Source organism: Colossoma macropomum, unplaced genomic scaffold, assembly GCF_904425465.1.
Source record: "Colossoma macropomum unplaced genomic scaffold, Colossoma_macropomum, whole genome shotgun sequence".
Classification (NCBI taxonomy): Eukaryota; Metazoa; Chordata; class Actinopteri; order Characiformes; family Serrasalmidae; genus Colossoma; species Colossoma macropomum.
In genome coordinates, this window is record NW_023494803.1 from 35,098,507 (window position 1) to 35,113,584 (window position 15,078).

The following is a 15,078-nucleotide window of genomic DNA, read 5'->3' on the forward strand; positions in this document are numbered from 1 at the left end:
AGCCACTCAAGTGGATTGTGTCACTCACTTGACTTTGGCTGCCTCTGGTACACTAAGCAGATCCTGCTGGACGCTGAGGGTGTCGGGATAGTTCTTCTCAAAGATCATGATCAGGTAGTGCAACATGGTGATGTTCCTGTAAGAGAGGAGGATTAGGATACAGCAGGTGGATTTCTCTCTCTTAGTTCAGAGCACTAAACTTTCATCCAGAGTACTGAATGAATATAAATTGCATACGTTTTCAAAATCAATATATTCAAGAATAGTTACTCAAGTTCAAAGAGCAATAAACCCTTTCAACTCTGCTCAACTTCTCACTCTCTTAACTACATAACTTTCATATTACTGTTGTAGGAGTTACTGAGTGATGTGTAGCATCTTATGCATAATACGTCTTATATGTTCAATGACTGAATAATAAGCCCAGAGTTCAAAGGGTTCATCGTAGCACCATTCAGGTACAAAGTCCCACAGCAGGACTGTCAATGAGTAAAGAGCTTGGTGCAAGATTGAGAGACCACCCTTCTTTTATTCAACCTTTGAGGTTAAAATGGCCATTAAGTTCAAGTTATTTATTTCTTAGTGTCAGAAAAAACAGAAAACACATTTAACAAAAACTACAGAGATGCTTAAACCATTCAACATTATTTTGTGACAATATAATATGAATTTTGTAGTATTAAGTATGTCCATCTTTCAAACATGAGAGCTTTAAGTACTACTTATCTGACGGGGACAGTTTGGTGGTCTACCAGGTCTTGCACGGTTGTTGAGAGCCTCATTTTCTTTATAACTACGACTACTAAACTTCTTTTCCTTTGCCATTCTCCCTCTTTATGCAAGAAGACTCTCTTATATCTAATCTCATCAGAAGTACACTATATGCACAAAAGTATTGGGACACTTACAGGAGCTTTTGTGACATCCCATTCTACATCCATAGGCATTAATATGGAGTTGGTCCCTCTTTGCAGCTCTAACAGCTTCCACTCTTCTGGGAAGCTTTCTACAAGATTTTGGAGAGTGTCTGTGGGAGTTTTTGCCCATTCATCCAGAAGAGCATTGGTGAGGTCAGACACTGATGTTGGACGAGAGGGCCTGGCCCACAGTCTCCGTTCTAGTTCATCCCAAAGGTGTTTGATGGGGTTGCGGTCAGGGCTCTGTGTGGGCCAGTCAAGTTCTTCCACACCAAACCCGCCCACCCATGCCTTTATGGACCTTGCTTTGTGCACTGAGGCTCAGTCATGCTGGAACAGAAAAGGTTCTTCCCCAAACTGTTCCCACAAATTTGCAAGTGTATAATTGTGCAAAATGTCTTGGTCTGCTGAAGCATTAAGATTTCCCTTCACTAGAACTAAGTGTTTTAGGCCAACCCCTGAAAAACAACCCCATAGCATCATCCCTCCTCCACCAAACTTTACAGTTGGCACAGCGCAGTGAGGCAGGTAACGTTCTCCTGGCATTCGCCAAACTCAGACTCGTCCATCAGACTGACAGACAGAGTGCGTGATTCATCACTCCACAGAATGTTTTTACTGCTTCAGAGTCCAGTGGCGGCGCGCTTTACACAACTCTATCAGATGATTGGTGATGTGAGGCTTAGGTGCAGCTGCTCAGCCATGGAAACCCATTTCATGAAGCTCCCAGCGCACAGTTTTTGTGCTGATATTAATGCCAGAGGAGGTTTGGAATTCTGCGGTTATTGAGTCAGCAGCATATTGGCGACTTTTATGCACTGTGGAATATCCGGGAGGGAAGAAATTTTGCAAACTGACTTGATGCAACAGTGGCATCCTATTACAGTACCACATTCAAACTCACTGAGCTCTTCAGAACGACCCATTCTTTTACAAATGTCTGTAAAGGCCGACTGCATGACTAGGTGCTTGATTTTATGCACCTGTGGTGAAGGATTGAATGAAACACCTGAATTCAATGATGAAGACGTGTCCCAATACTTTTGTCCATATAGTGCATCTCCTAAGAAATAAATAACTTGTGCTTAATGTTGTTTTGCTGTTTTGACTGGAAACTAAATAAATAAAGGGTGGTCTCTGACCACTGCACAGTACTGTAGCTTCTGTAGCACTGACCTGTCTATGCTTGACTTGGTGTCTGCGATCTTGTTCAGACTGGACACTTTAAAACCATAAGCATTCCCCCTCTGTCCTTTATTCAAGAAGTTCCCAAAGGCCAGGACCACCTCCAGAATCTGAGTCAGGCGCTTACTCCTCATCACCTCACGAGACGCGTGGAGAAGGGCTGAGGAGAGAGCAGAGGGAAGAAGGTCAAGGGACTGATGACTCACAGTGTACACAGAATACAGAAATCATGGCATAAGTGTTCTGTTTTTTTCTGAGAAGTAGTGACAAGTAGGAAAAGGGAACAGTACATACAATAACACCCAGAACAATAGCTCCATATGAACTCCTTGTAGGCACATTATTTTATGCACTGCTGCTTCATAGCATCCTGTATGTTAAACCAAGAGCAATATTTTGTTGGTTAAAAAGGTTGAAAGATCTTCCACACCAATGATAATGACGTCAGCAGTGCACTATGCCTGCATCTTCCCTCGAAACCAAATCATCCATCATCCTGTCTTTACAGTGAACGGTTCAAAACACACGTTTTGATCAATGCCATCAATGCCACTGAACTGCACAGCTTCAACAAGACAAGTTTTCATCTGTCTTTCTCTCTATTCCACAAATCAATTTTTCAGGAAAACACAGAGGGGAAAAAAAAACAAAAAACAAAACCACCAAATTTCCCAAAAAGCCCCTGGCTTCGTGACAGAACTGGTACTTAACCTCAAAATGCACTCTGAACTCGATGCTGGTTTTTAAATTCCTCTATCAGTGTGCGTCTAACGGTTTCGTGAACTGGTTTCAACCCTCATCTGCTCTCCCTACACTGGGATTCCCATCATGAGCTCACGTTACTCGTGTAGGCAGCGCTGCGCACTTCTGACGCCTGGCCACAATTTTCTCTTCACCCACTCCCATACAACAGCACGCTCCCAGAGGAGCTTCGCTAAAGTTAGCCTCAGCCTCCGACTCATGGTAAAACACTCAAAATGCCTGCATGTTGACACAAGTGAACAAGCAAAGGCAGGGTCAGAGAAACCCTGGCCAGCATTTGTTGTTCCTCGCTGATGCTAGTTAAAGACGTTCTCCATAGTCTATAAAGCCAATTTAGGCTCTAGTCCTCCGCTGCGTGGTCCTGGGTGGCCTCTTCTTTGATTTATACTCTCAGACAGGCCATGGCAGGGAAAGTGTGGGATCGTTCTCGTTCTCAATGTTAACTGACGCACCCGTGTGCGGGTTTCCACCCAGACGTCCAGCTAAGATAAAACAGCACAAACAGGTGGGGCTAGTAATGTAGCTTGTTAGCAACAGATGTTTCTTTATTGCATGCCCTGCACTGCTTTTGTACCTCGGCCAAATTTATCTCCATTTTCGCATGAAACTATCCGTCCTGAGAGAGTCTGATGAAAGCGCTGATTCAACTGCACTGCTTTTGAAAAAGTGTAGATTGTAATAATAGTCAATAAATTATGCACTTATTTTTGGCCAATACAGGATTCTCAGGCTGTTTTCTAAAACTAACTGTATTTTTTTTTTTAAGAATTTGAAAATGTCAGCTGCCCTTTGCAATGTGTGAACATTTAATATGAACAGACCAACAGAAACAGTAAAAAAAAATAAAATAAAATAAAAAAAAACCCTTGATACTTTAACTTCAATTCAAAGTTAACCTTTAAGGCTGATGCAAAAATGTCTAAATTAACACAATTTCTGAATGCTGCTGTTACATTTTGATATGTAAAGAACATGACCTATTCAGTTTGTCTCACAAACTACCATTTTGAACAAGCAAACGCATGAATAGGAATATAATTCACACATAAGTCATGTTTTATCATTACTGAGATTAAAGAAATCAGTAAATAAGTGCTTACTGTACTGATTTGCTCTGGAAAAAAAACACAGTATTTCTAACAATAAAAGAAGCCTGATGCATCTTTTAAACAGTGATAGAAAACATGGGCCCACACAGAAAGCTCAGACTCTACATGGTAAAACTGATAAAATAGGGACATAGACATGATGTAACTCCTCTGGCAGCAGATTTAAATGAGCAGTTTTTTAGGGTCTGGTAGCGGTTTTGCTGTGTTCACATGGTTAAGAATGCTTTTTCTTCTCCAGTAAAGTTTCCAATTTGGAGTGATGACAGTGACATTAATGTCTTTGGCTTATGGTTACTATGTTGTTCTCTTTGGTTATGATGCCTGTATTTGTCATATTTGGCTGTGGAAATAATTCCTACAGTCTTACACTGATATTCAGTGTATTTTTTAAAAATAATTCCAAACCGTACCAAAAGAATTAAATATAATTGAATCTTGGTGAAATCTGAGGTTTCAAAACGCACTGAATCATTTCCTAAGGAATCATAATTTCGTCATTGTGAAGTCAGAAATTACACCCCTACTCAAACCCATTTAACCACATGAGCCTGACACGCCCGGTACCAGACCCAAAAACAAACACAAAAAATGAAAATCTGCTCATTTAAATCTGCTGCTAGAGGAGTTATTCCACCTGAACGTCCCCACTGACAAGGATAAAATCATTTTATTAATTTCAGCATATGGAACTGGAGCTTTGTGCGCTACAATGTTTTCTATCACTGTGTAAAAGATGTACGATGCTTCCTTTTTCATCAAAAGCACCGTGTTTTCCGCGTGAGCATGTGTGCCCATTCAAAGTATGATTCCGATTGGTAAGAGCTTATGACTCATTTGTTTGTCAGAGTAATGATAAAGTATGACTGATGATTATGAATTATACTCCTATCCATGTGTTTTCTTGTTCAAAATGGTACACAATATAAATAAAAACCTCAGAATCTTCGGCTTCATTAGATCACATATAAATACATATACATATCGAATAAACACAACAGCAGCATACAGAATTCGCATTATTGGCAGGAAACAGTAGATAAAATGCCTTAAAGGGTTAACATCTTAAAGGGTTAACATAAGGATTCTATTTGGGGGGGTGAGGGGAGTTATGGGTGGCTAAGTTGCTGCAGTGGCCTTTCAGGTGAGCCAAATGTGTTAATGAGGTCTACAGAGGGGTCCTGAGCCAGACAGCAGGGCAGCTTCTGTTCACACACGACAAACACACATAGCACACATTCAGAGCACACACAATACCCTTTGCATGAAGTGTATTCTAACTCTTTGAAGCAGTGAGCAGTGTTTATAAGAGAGTGACTCCCCTCTCAACATTTGCCAGCTTTCCAAAACAGCCTCCCTGGTAACCCCATTCTTTATTTGAACTGGAGAGAAACTCAAGCACAGGAGCCATACACATGCACACACACACCAACACTGTGTAGTACCCCACTCCCACCCCATTCTCTCTCTCTCTCGCTCTCTCTCTTTCTTTCTCTCAGACACAGACAGACAGAAGTTATGGGCATCCCTGTTAAGTTCTCTTGAGAATGAACTGTTCTGTATTACTTGGAAGTGGCTTTGACTAGTGAGTTGCAATACCACACACAGTAATCAAAAACTTACCCTCAACCTTTGGCTTCGTCTCTGCGAGTCGTTCTGCAAACTTCTTTTTGAAGAAGAGAGACTGGAGCCTTTGCTGGTAGTGGTCAATCCTAAAAGAGACAGAAAGGCAAAGAAAAAGGAAAAAAAGTTACACTTAAAAAACTAAGATGAACCATTTTTATTTCCCAAAAGACCTTTCAATGGATACCTCTATAAAGAGCCTTGGAGAACATCAAAGGCACATACCCGAGCTGCCCAAAGTGTGGTCCGTGGGCCAAAGTAGGCCCACAAAGACTTATTTTCCTTTTAAATTTGTTAAATGTTGTATTTTGTTAGTATTTTATAAACAAAATATAGCATAATGTAGTATAGTGTATAAAGTGTAAAAAAGTATTTCTGCCTTGTTTATTTTTCATGTTTTGTCTTTTGGGCTCTCAGTCCACCACAAACACTGCAGTTTGGACCCCCCAGACAAAAAGTTTGGACACCCTTGCTGTACACAACTTAAAGCTTTTTCCTAGAACTGTCCATCCAAGCCAACAAACATTCAGGAACCTTTATTTGTGGAGAGTCACCAGGGGAGAGAGTCATTTCAAAGAAAGCTGGTCTCCTCCACATAAATTCCAAAGCTTTTATCATTAATAAGCTACAGCAAGCTTCAAACGTTCATACAGAATCTTGTGTAAGATGCAGGGGACCCCCCTCCGCCTAAGGAGGAGGCAGAGGGCATATTGAATGATAAAGAAGGGAAAATAATAGAGTGTTCGGGGCGCCGGTGAGACTAGAGAGGAGGTAGTGGAAATTCAAGAGACCACAGGCTCACTTTATAAAAGACAAAAACATGCCATTAGTAATCAAGGAGACCACAATGAGAGGGAATTCTCATTCATGAAAATGGGATGTTTTTCATCTGCACATGAAAAGACCACTTATCTTAGACAAAGATATACTGTACTTCCATATTAAACCAGTACAGTGTTGCTCCCAAACAAAGCTTTACCTCAGCTCACACTCACTGCAGGGTTCATTTATTACTGTCTAAGCAACAATCATCTAAATGACCAGCCCTCACCTGCTCATCTCGAAGAGGAAGCGGTCGGCCCGGGCCATGCGCTCCAGCTCATGCTTGTGCTCCTCCAGGAGGTCGATATCACTCTTCTCAGGAACAAATTTCAGCAGCTGCCCACAAAAAGATGCACAGGTTATCCATACATTGTATTATAGATTCAAATCCCTATAGTTGTGTCAGGAGGCTATAAGTTAGGAATCTATAAATTCATTTTAATCTGAATACTTTGCATTCAGTAACTGCTAAGAAGCTAATATGTGAGTTGTATAATAACAGGAGTGAGGATCCACATATTGGGCCTTCCAGTTTTAAAAAAATATCTAATTTACACCATTTTTCCAAACTTTGGTGTCATTGCTCCTTCAGTTCTGCACTTCAAGGCTAGTGTAGCTAACAAGTAATAAAAGCTTATAGCCACCAATTAGCATTTTTTGCGAGGTGCATGCCTAAAACATCACATACTTGCCTCAAACCACAGCTGTTAAGTAATCTCAAATAGACTTGGACAAACTTAATAGACTGTAAAAGTAGAAAACTATGAGCAAAGCTGTAGCTTCTAGATGGCTACTACTACCATTTCTTAATATGTTTTATCATTTTTATCAATAACAGAAAGAAACAGTGGAAGAAACTACACAAGCAAGTCTGTTTTGGACCAAACTATCACTTGAGGGGTTGATATAAATAATAGTGTGTTTGCTCTGGCTTCTCTTTAAATACAGTGCATACTTAACCACATCAAATAGTCACAAGTCCTGCAGCTGAGATATCAACACTGTAAGCTTCAGAATACCTGCTCTAACATATCTTTAGCCAGCTCCTCTCTCTCATCCATTTCCAGAATGGCTCTCTTGATCTCCTCATTGCTCATTTTCAACCTGCATGGGCAGAAATAATAAGAAATAATGAGATGGGCTGGGTCCACATTCAAGTAAGAGTTATAGCTTACAAGTACAAGTAAAAGTAGCCTGAACTGAGCAGGAATAAAAAAAAAAATAAAAAAAATCAGGTGAAACTGAAGTCCTAATCTTCCTTTGGAAATATTGTGGATCCAGCATCGATCAGCACAGAAACTGAAGTTATTCAGTTATTGTAGCTTTTTAGGTTTATAATAAAATGCTAAAGCACCAAATTGAGAAGTGTGAGTACCAGCAAAGCAATCCAGGAGCTGAACGAACAGAACAAAGTTATATTAATCCCAAAAAAGGAATTATTAACTCAATACATGAATGGCTAAAGTGAAACTGAAGAACAATGGATTTCTAGCTGAAAGGGTAGGCGATATGGCAAAAACACAACATTGCGATACTTAAAGACACCTTCACTATATATGACAAGTGTCATGATGGTTACATTTTCTTGGGTGTGATAAGCTGGAATAGACAGATTGCACCAGTGGTGGCACATTTAAAAAATAAAACTCAAAAACTAAGAATACAATGATTTTCATTCAAAATTTCACATCGTGCAACTCATTAAATCATATTAAACATGGGTCAGTGTTCTTTAAGTACTGACTGAAAAAAGCATATTGTGGCTCATTGTGACATATTTTATCATGACACAGTAAATTATTGTCATATTGCCCATCCCTGAGTCCATTTACTTAACTACACAGTAAACACACATTTATCTAAGTCAGTTTTTGTGCATCTGATGCACCAAGCGTGCCAGAACACTGAGTGTGGGTTTCATCATGTATCATGTAATCACACACACAAACACGTGAATGAACCTCGGTGACCTACACCCAGCAGTGATTGTGTTGGGGTTAATCAATGCATTGCTCTGTAAGCTGTGATCAATAGGGGCCCGACTGCTCTACAAAGCTCCATCGACCTCGTGCTGCCCTCATTAGGATGTTAGCTGCCCCCTGGGCCTGCAGAGGCAGACTGAGCTTTCTCTAGCTCTAATGCATTCTCCAAAATTTGGCACAGAAGTAAACAAAACAGGCTGTTTCATCCGTAGAGCTGACAGCCCATGTGTGGAATTTTAACTAACCCTTCAAGGTCACAATGAGGCAAAGTTTAAAAGAACTATAAAATCATAAAAATCTTTAGACTGGTGGTGATCTGAAATGAACACAAAGCAAACACAAAATTAATCTGGATGCTTATAATAAAAGGAGGTTTCTCCTTCACTGATTTCTCAATATTTCTACATAATTAAATCATTAAGATGAAAACAAAGTCACTCAAACTTGTGGAGTCCACAGTAGTGATAGGAACCAGACGTCTGAAGAGTTTAATTACATCTAAATGGTTATGGATATGCTGCCTGATGCCTGAGCCAATTGTTTTGAGAAGACTTTGGCCTAAATTTCTTTTTCTTTCTTTTCTTTTTTTTTTTAAAAACTCCTTCATGGTGGAGAGGTGCATGCTGGGTGTTGTCAGGCAAATCAGTCCCCAACGAAAACTTTCTGTTTCAGTTTTGATATTGTTTTATCATTATTAACTTTACATATAAAAACTCAGAAGATGCATAAATTCGCTGGTCATTTTGGATAGTAAATAAAACGTCCATATTTGCGTTGTAGACATTGCGACCCCTGGTTCTTATCACCACCACTGTAATGAAATAGGAGTCGGTAAGCTTCTCTAGAATTAACCATTTCACATCAAACCACTCTGAATCACTCAGTGACTGAATCATTCAGAAACTTTGAAAAATCAGTTTCAGGAATTCCCCTTTAAATATCTGTTTAAGAGAGCAATCCATGCCAAGCCCATGCTTATGTCATTTTCAACTGCATAGACAATATACAGGGCAAAGGTTACAATTTACTATATTAATGAAATATGTTTCTACAGAAACCAATGTTTAGAATTCTAATGCTCATTTTAGCCTCCTTTTTCAATTTATTTTTAACTCCAGGCAAAATACACCTCTTTATCTATTGCAGAGCAGCTCTGAAACCTGTTACATCGCCAATACAAAGCAAGTTACACACTGTCAAATGGGCAAACGTGTTGACTCAACAATCTCTGAGGGCCTAAACATGGTAATGAACCAACATGCATCTTTCATTACTGTGTAAATGGGTTTAACTCTACCTTAAAACACTGAGGACTAGCAAAAGAAAAATGTGAATAACATTATCATTCAAAGCTGGCAGCTTGTTCCCTCAGGGTGACGCCTTTTATCCTGAGTAGTTCACATCCACATAAGCATAAAATCAGCGTCTCCACAGCGAATGAAAGTGCTGAGTCAACAGTGAGCTGACTCATTAAGTACATACTTGGAGAGCAAGATAACGCAATTCTGTGCCCGCCGCCCATCGATGACTGACAGCTCCTTTACTTTCCGCGAGCTCAGGTACAAGTCGTCCATGGAACCCGTCTCCTTCTGCAGAGAAACAAAAAAGAGGAGATGATGTCATCAGAACGATAAGTGGACTGTATTTAGAAGCACCTTGCATGAGAACTCATGGCCTAAACTTGATGTAATTTGGAACAACCCTCAAAAAAAAAGAAAAAAAAAAATCTGAAAAAATTCCGCAAGATTTATTTTATTGTTAAAACGTGGAAAAAGTGCACAGATAGCACAGATTTATTGCCGATCGAACGACTGGCCGATCCCGAATCCTTCTCCATGAGCAGCTTAGCTGTACAGTGTGTGGGTGAACTGGCTTTCCAGTTCATGAATGTGCCAAATCTTACATCAGGGATCATGTACTCGCCTTTATAGGGATAATAAGGCGACAATAAATGTTCACCATGTTTTACAATCATGAAAATTATTCCAGTGAAGGAGAATATATTGGTGCAGTATTAGATAAACAAAGGAAACTGTGAGAAGATGCAGTGAGTCATAATACGGACATTAAATCCATAACTTTCCATAAACCACTCAAAGGACAGGAAGCAGCAGCGGGATTCAGAGCAGACGGTGAGCGAGCACCATGTGACTGAAGCTCAGCAGACATGTGAGAGAACTTTGGCTGTTGAGAGGCGCGTGTTTAAAGTACAGTATGCTATTTATGGGTCGAAAGCTTTTCCTGTGCTCTGTATGTTCTCTGAGTGTTCAGGAGTGATGCAACTGCCCCTGGACCAGGGTCCAAATAAGGCTCACTTCTTCCATGGCTGGCTGTGGTGCTGTTCTCCCTCTTTCTCAGGAGTGACTGGCGAGGTTTTTGGTTTGGCAGGAGGGCAGGGGACCACTCCTACTCATGCAACTTTCAGGCCAAGCCAAAACGCCACTCACTACCAGCCCTGCAGATGTGTTGGGCGGCAAACCTTTAGGAAATACTGAGCTTGGGGGTGGAGTGCTTATTGCAATTATAACAGCACTTTAGCTTAAAGTCTAAAACGTGGCATGAAAGAGTAACATCAATCAGACACTGCACAAACATCAGGAACAGCTTTGTTTGCACAGTTCGCCGACTGATTTTCTAAACTGCTCAGTTAAAATGCGATAGCTAAATTCACTACTTTAACACTACAAAGATCAAAATGGTCATTTTGAATTTTTGAGAGGTAATAATTTTGAAAAAAAATAAAAATAAAAATGTGCACTGTTCCCTGACTTTTACTAAATTAGGGCATATTTTAGTCTGACATTGTTAAGAACCAGTTAGTTCTGAGTATGTCTGCCTCAGAAAACCACTGGCCATCATACTGACTATGAAAATTAGACTGTGTTTCATCTATTTTCCCGCTATTCCAAAGACTCGAATGCTATTTTGGCAGCGGTTAACCAGCAGCCTATTTGCCTTATCTGAGTATTTCTATCTCAAAATGCCAAAGTGGCCACATCTCATTTACCTCACAAAATGTGTGGAAAGAACTGGCAAATAGTTTATAAAGTACAATTCAGAACAAGATGTAATAGCTGCAATAGAATGGGACAGGTCAGACAGGTCAGGGGGCAACTATGAGAGAATGTGGTGCTGAAGAAGATGGTGGCTTTTATGTTTTATTGTTGTATTCCTATCACAACAAAATTATTTACTTTTCCAGTTATTCTTTAAGTTGTGGTATAAATAAGCATTAAATTCAAATGGTCACAATTACCTCTATGGACATTGTAGTAGCTATAGAAATTCAACCTTAAACATGGTTTTTATGCACACTTTTTAACCAACTCACAATTCAAAATGCACAAACTACACAAACACATGAAATGTGTGGCTAAAGGCAAATTGCTGGGAACAGCAGAAAGCTAAAGGCACTTACTACAGAAACTGAAGACTCACCTGCTTGAAGGATTGGTTAGTGAGCAGCTCCTGGGCAGGCAGATGTAGAGAGCGGCAGAGAGAGAATAAAAACATCGGAAAACATGCAGAGATTAGTTTCTCAAGCAGCAGAACAACAGCAAAAAGCTCAGCCAGAGCTGGGCTGAAGATCAGACTACATGCAGGGCTGGATGCTCCACACATCCTCTTAGGCCCAGTTTATTGATGCCACAAAGAACTGATTGACTATATAAACAATCAATAAATATGGGAAAACTTTAAATCCAAATAGGCTAATATAGTAAATTTTATGTATTTGACTTTGGTAAATTGAATAACTGTCATGTTATTAGGACAGGCTGTGTCATTGGCTATGCTTTTGATACCCGTTATTGGCACTGTGAGGCCTAAAAGAGCATCTGTTAGCCCAATGAAAGCACTAAAGATACTACCACATGCTTAAGCTCTACAGCCTCTGAAGCACAACGAGCCATTCAGCAAAGAACAGCTGCTGTAGCTACTGCTGACTACTAGAGGAAGAGCTTTGTTTCTACTGCAAACTCATTCTCGTACACGTTCAACAACCAGTCAAACACAACTTAATTCAAGCCTGACGTGAGACTATATGAGAACGTTTTCTCTTTGGGTCTTTTATTTGAGCATTTGGCTCAAGCACAACTGAGATGAACCATGCATTTAGCCAAACTGTCCATACTTGTTGCCTCTGATAAGCTGAGAAACATCTTCTCAATTTCCTTCAGATCGAGAACTTTGAAGGCCCTCAGGTCATCAATGTCATGCCAAATGGTACCAGTGATCTTGTTCTGTGGAAATAAGGGAAGATGCAGCATGAGAGATGATCAAGAGGGATACAGATTCCGGAAAACTGTTTGTCAGGCTCTGAAAATGAATGGAAACATTTTATTTGAAAGCTATCTACATTTGGACTTCATAACACATGCATAATCATCGAATGACATATTTAAAAGCAACACCCGTGTATTCTTGAACAGTTTATGTCAGTATTTGCAAGATGACATCAGGTGTTTATGAAGCAAATGAAACAGTATTGATCTAAGGACACCTAAACTAAAGTGATGGACATTTATTTTGGACTGTTATAAAAGTAGAGGCCTAGTTAAGATTGTCATATTTTGCATCAGTTCTATTAAATATGTCCTCAAACATCTCAGGGCAACAGTTTCAGGGCATCAAGATCTTTCACAAAACTGATATATGGTGTTTTTAACTAGGCCTCTGACTTACACGCTCAGTTACATGGAAATGATGCTTCATAACAGTGTCATAAAAGGAACAAACATCCATCACTTCAGTGTAAGAGCACTTATGTCAACATAAGATGTTTTTATAAAGTAACTTCCAATATGTAATTTTGCAAATATTTAAATACTCCTTTTTAGGTATATTATAACTTGCTTATGCATGTGCTATTAAGTCCTTTTGTAGGCAGCCTTCAAATACAGTGTTAAACAGTCCTGTCTTTTCCCTTTGAGAGAAAGCCAAAGCATTACACAATGTTTTCTCAGAGTGCCCAACCTGCACATGTATTTGCTCGACGTTTGATTCATGACATTTAAGCAAGACTTTAATGTTTATTTAGTCATTACAGTACCCTGACGTGCTCACCTCGCCCAGTTTGGCCCAGTTGAAGGACTTGAGTGGGTGTGATGGCTGTGGGATGCTCTTGGTGCGCAGGCTGGTGCTGCTGCTGCTGAAGGAGGCTGGCCCTGGTGGAGGTGGAGCTCCAGTGAAGATAGGGGGTGCTCCAGGAGGAGGAGGAGGACCACCAGGGGGAGGTGGGGGTGGAGGCGGGGGCGGGCTAGAAAAGGGCAGTGGAGGAGGAGGTGGAGGAAAGCCTCCCATCATGGGCGGCGGTGGAGGAGCCATTGGGCCTCCAGGTGGAGGAGGTGGTGGAGGAAATGGACTTCCATTCTAAAGAAGGACAAGAAAGATAAATTATCAGGTGAAGTTCATCTGTCAACTCTTTTTAGGAATCAGGAAAAAGTGGTTCCATTCTGTTAGACCAAACTATTTTTCGATTCTCTCTTTTGATTCGGTTCTCTGCAGGTTTAGCTTCCAATCACAATATTTGAAATTTTTTCTGTGTCTGAGTTTATTACAGAATAAAACCATTCTGTAATAAAACACACAAATTATCAGTTTGGAATGGTTTTTGGAATGAAATAACTTCTTGAAATATTATAGCTCCATCAAGCAAGACGCAGAAAAATCATACAACATGCTTACAATAACGACTAAGGCCTCAGACCATGATACTATCCTAGTATTCTGCGCTGGTCTAAAGTAGTTAGCAATGGGTGATATGACGATATTAAACTGTGACGCTTATTACTCTCGTTATTTTTATCCGTGATATACCTGTCATGCTTTTTTATTCTTTTTTCATCAGAAGTACCACTGAACCTAGAACCTTACTGCTTGCATGTTTTTCACCATGCTTGGATGACTTCATAGAGCACCAGCATGTCCAGGGCTAAACACTCTTAAAAATGAAGGTGCCAGAAAGGTTCTTTGCACAATAACTTAGAAGAACCAGCTATTAGTGGAGGGTTCTTTTAGGAACCATTTTTTGTAAAAATGGCACATGTGAGTCACAAACCTGTTTAAAATTTAAAGATCCAGCACATAATGTAAGCATGTTGTATGAAACACTTTTGGCTCCCCCAGAAAACCATGTTTGAAACAAGGGCTTTGTGAATATGAGGAATCTTTTAAAGATTTAAAAAACACTCACATAATAAATTGTTTAAAAAAAATCTTAAGTTCTTCCTAAAAACCTTTACATCAGTGGTTTTCAAAGGGGTCCCAGAAGGTCCTCATTTTTGCTCTATCCCTATGTGAAGCAAGTTGGGTTTTGACAAAAATGGGGATCCAAAAATGTTTTTTTCTTCTGTGGAATCACTCAAAAAATCCTTTGTGGCACCTTCATTTTTGAGATCACACCAATAAACCAGTTGAATTATACACTGCAGCAGTTCTCAAACCTAGTTATAGACTATACCACCACAGTTCACATAAGTAAGGGCTTGTTAATTAGATTGTTAGTTGTATCAGATGTGTTGGGAGTAGGGGGGACAGGTCAGTGGTGCTCCAGTACCAGGATTAAGAACAACTGTGATGTATTTTTATATTCCGTACCTTAAAAAAGTACTATACCGGTTTAATGTTACAGTTTTTGTGTGTTATATGACGTTATATATAATGTTATGATGTTATATATAA

General features: G+C 39.9%; 1 protein-coding gene across 1 annotated transcript in view; it reads right to left on the reverse strand.

Moving 5' to 3' along the window:
- daam2 (dishevelled associated activator of morphogenesis 2) overlaps nucleotides 1-15,078 on the reverse strand; it is a 104,426-nt gene that overhangs the window by 16,696 nt on the left and 72,652 nt on the right. The window contains 10 exon segments of the mRNA XM_036593478.1: nucleotides 29-136; nucleotides 2,094-2,262; nucleotides 5,594-5,682; nucleotides 6,645-6,751; nucleotides 7,435-7,519; nucleotides 9,880-9,986; nucleotides 11,836-11,865; nucleotides 12,530-12,553; nucleotides 12,555-12,638; nucleotides 13,462-13,767. Coding sequence (XP_036449371.1) covers nucleotides 29-136; nucleotides 2,094-2,262; nucleotides 5,594-5,682; nucleotides 6,645-6,751; nucleotides 7,435-7,519; nucleotides 9,880-9,986; nucleotides 11,836-11,865; nucleotides 12,530-12,553; nucleotides 12,555-12,638; nucleotides 13,462-13,767 — 1,109 coding nt within the window.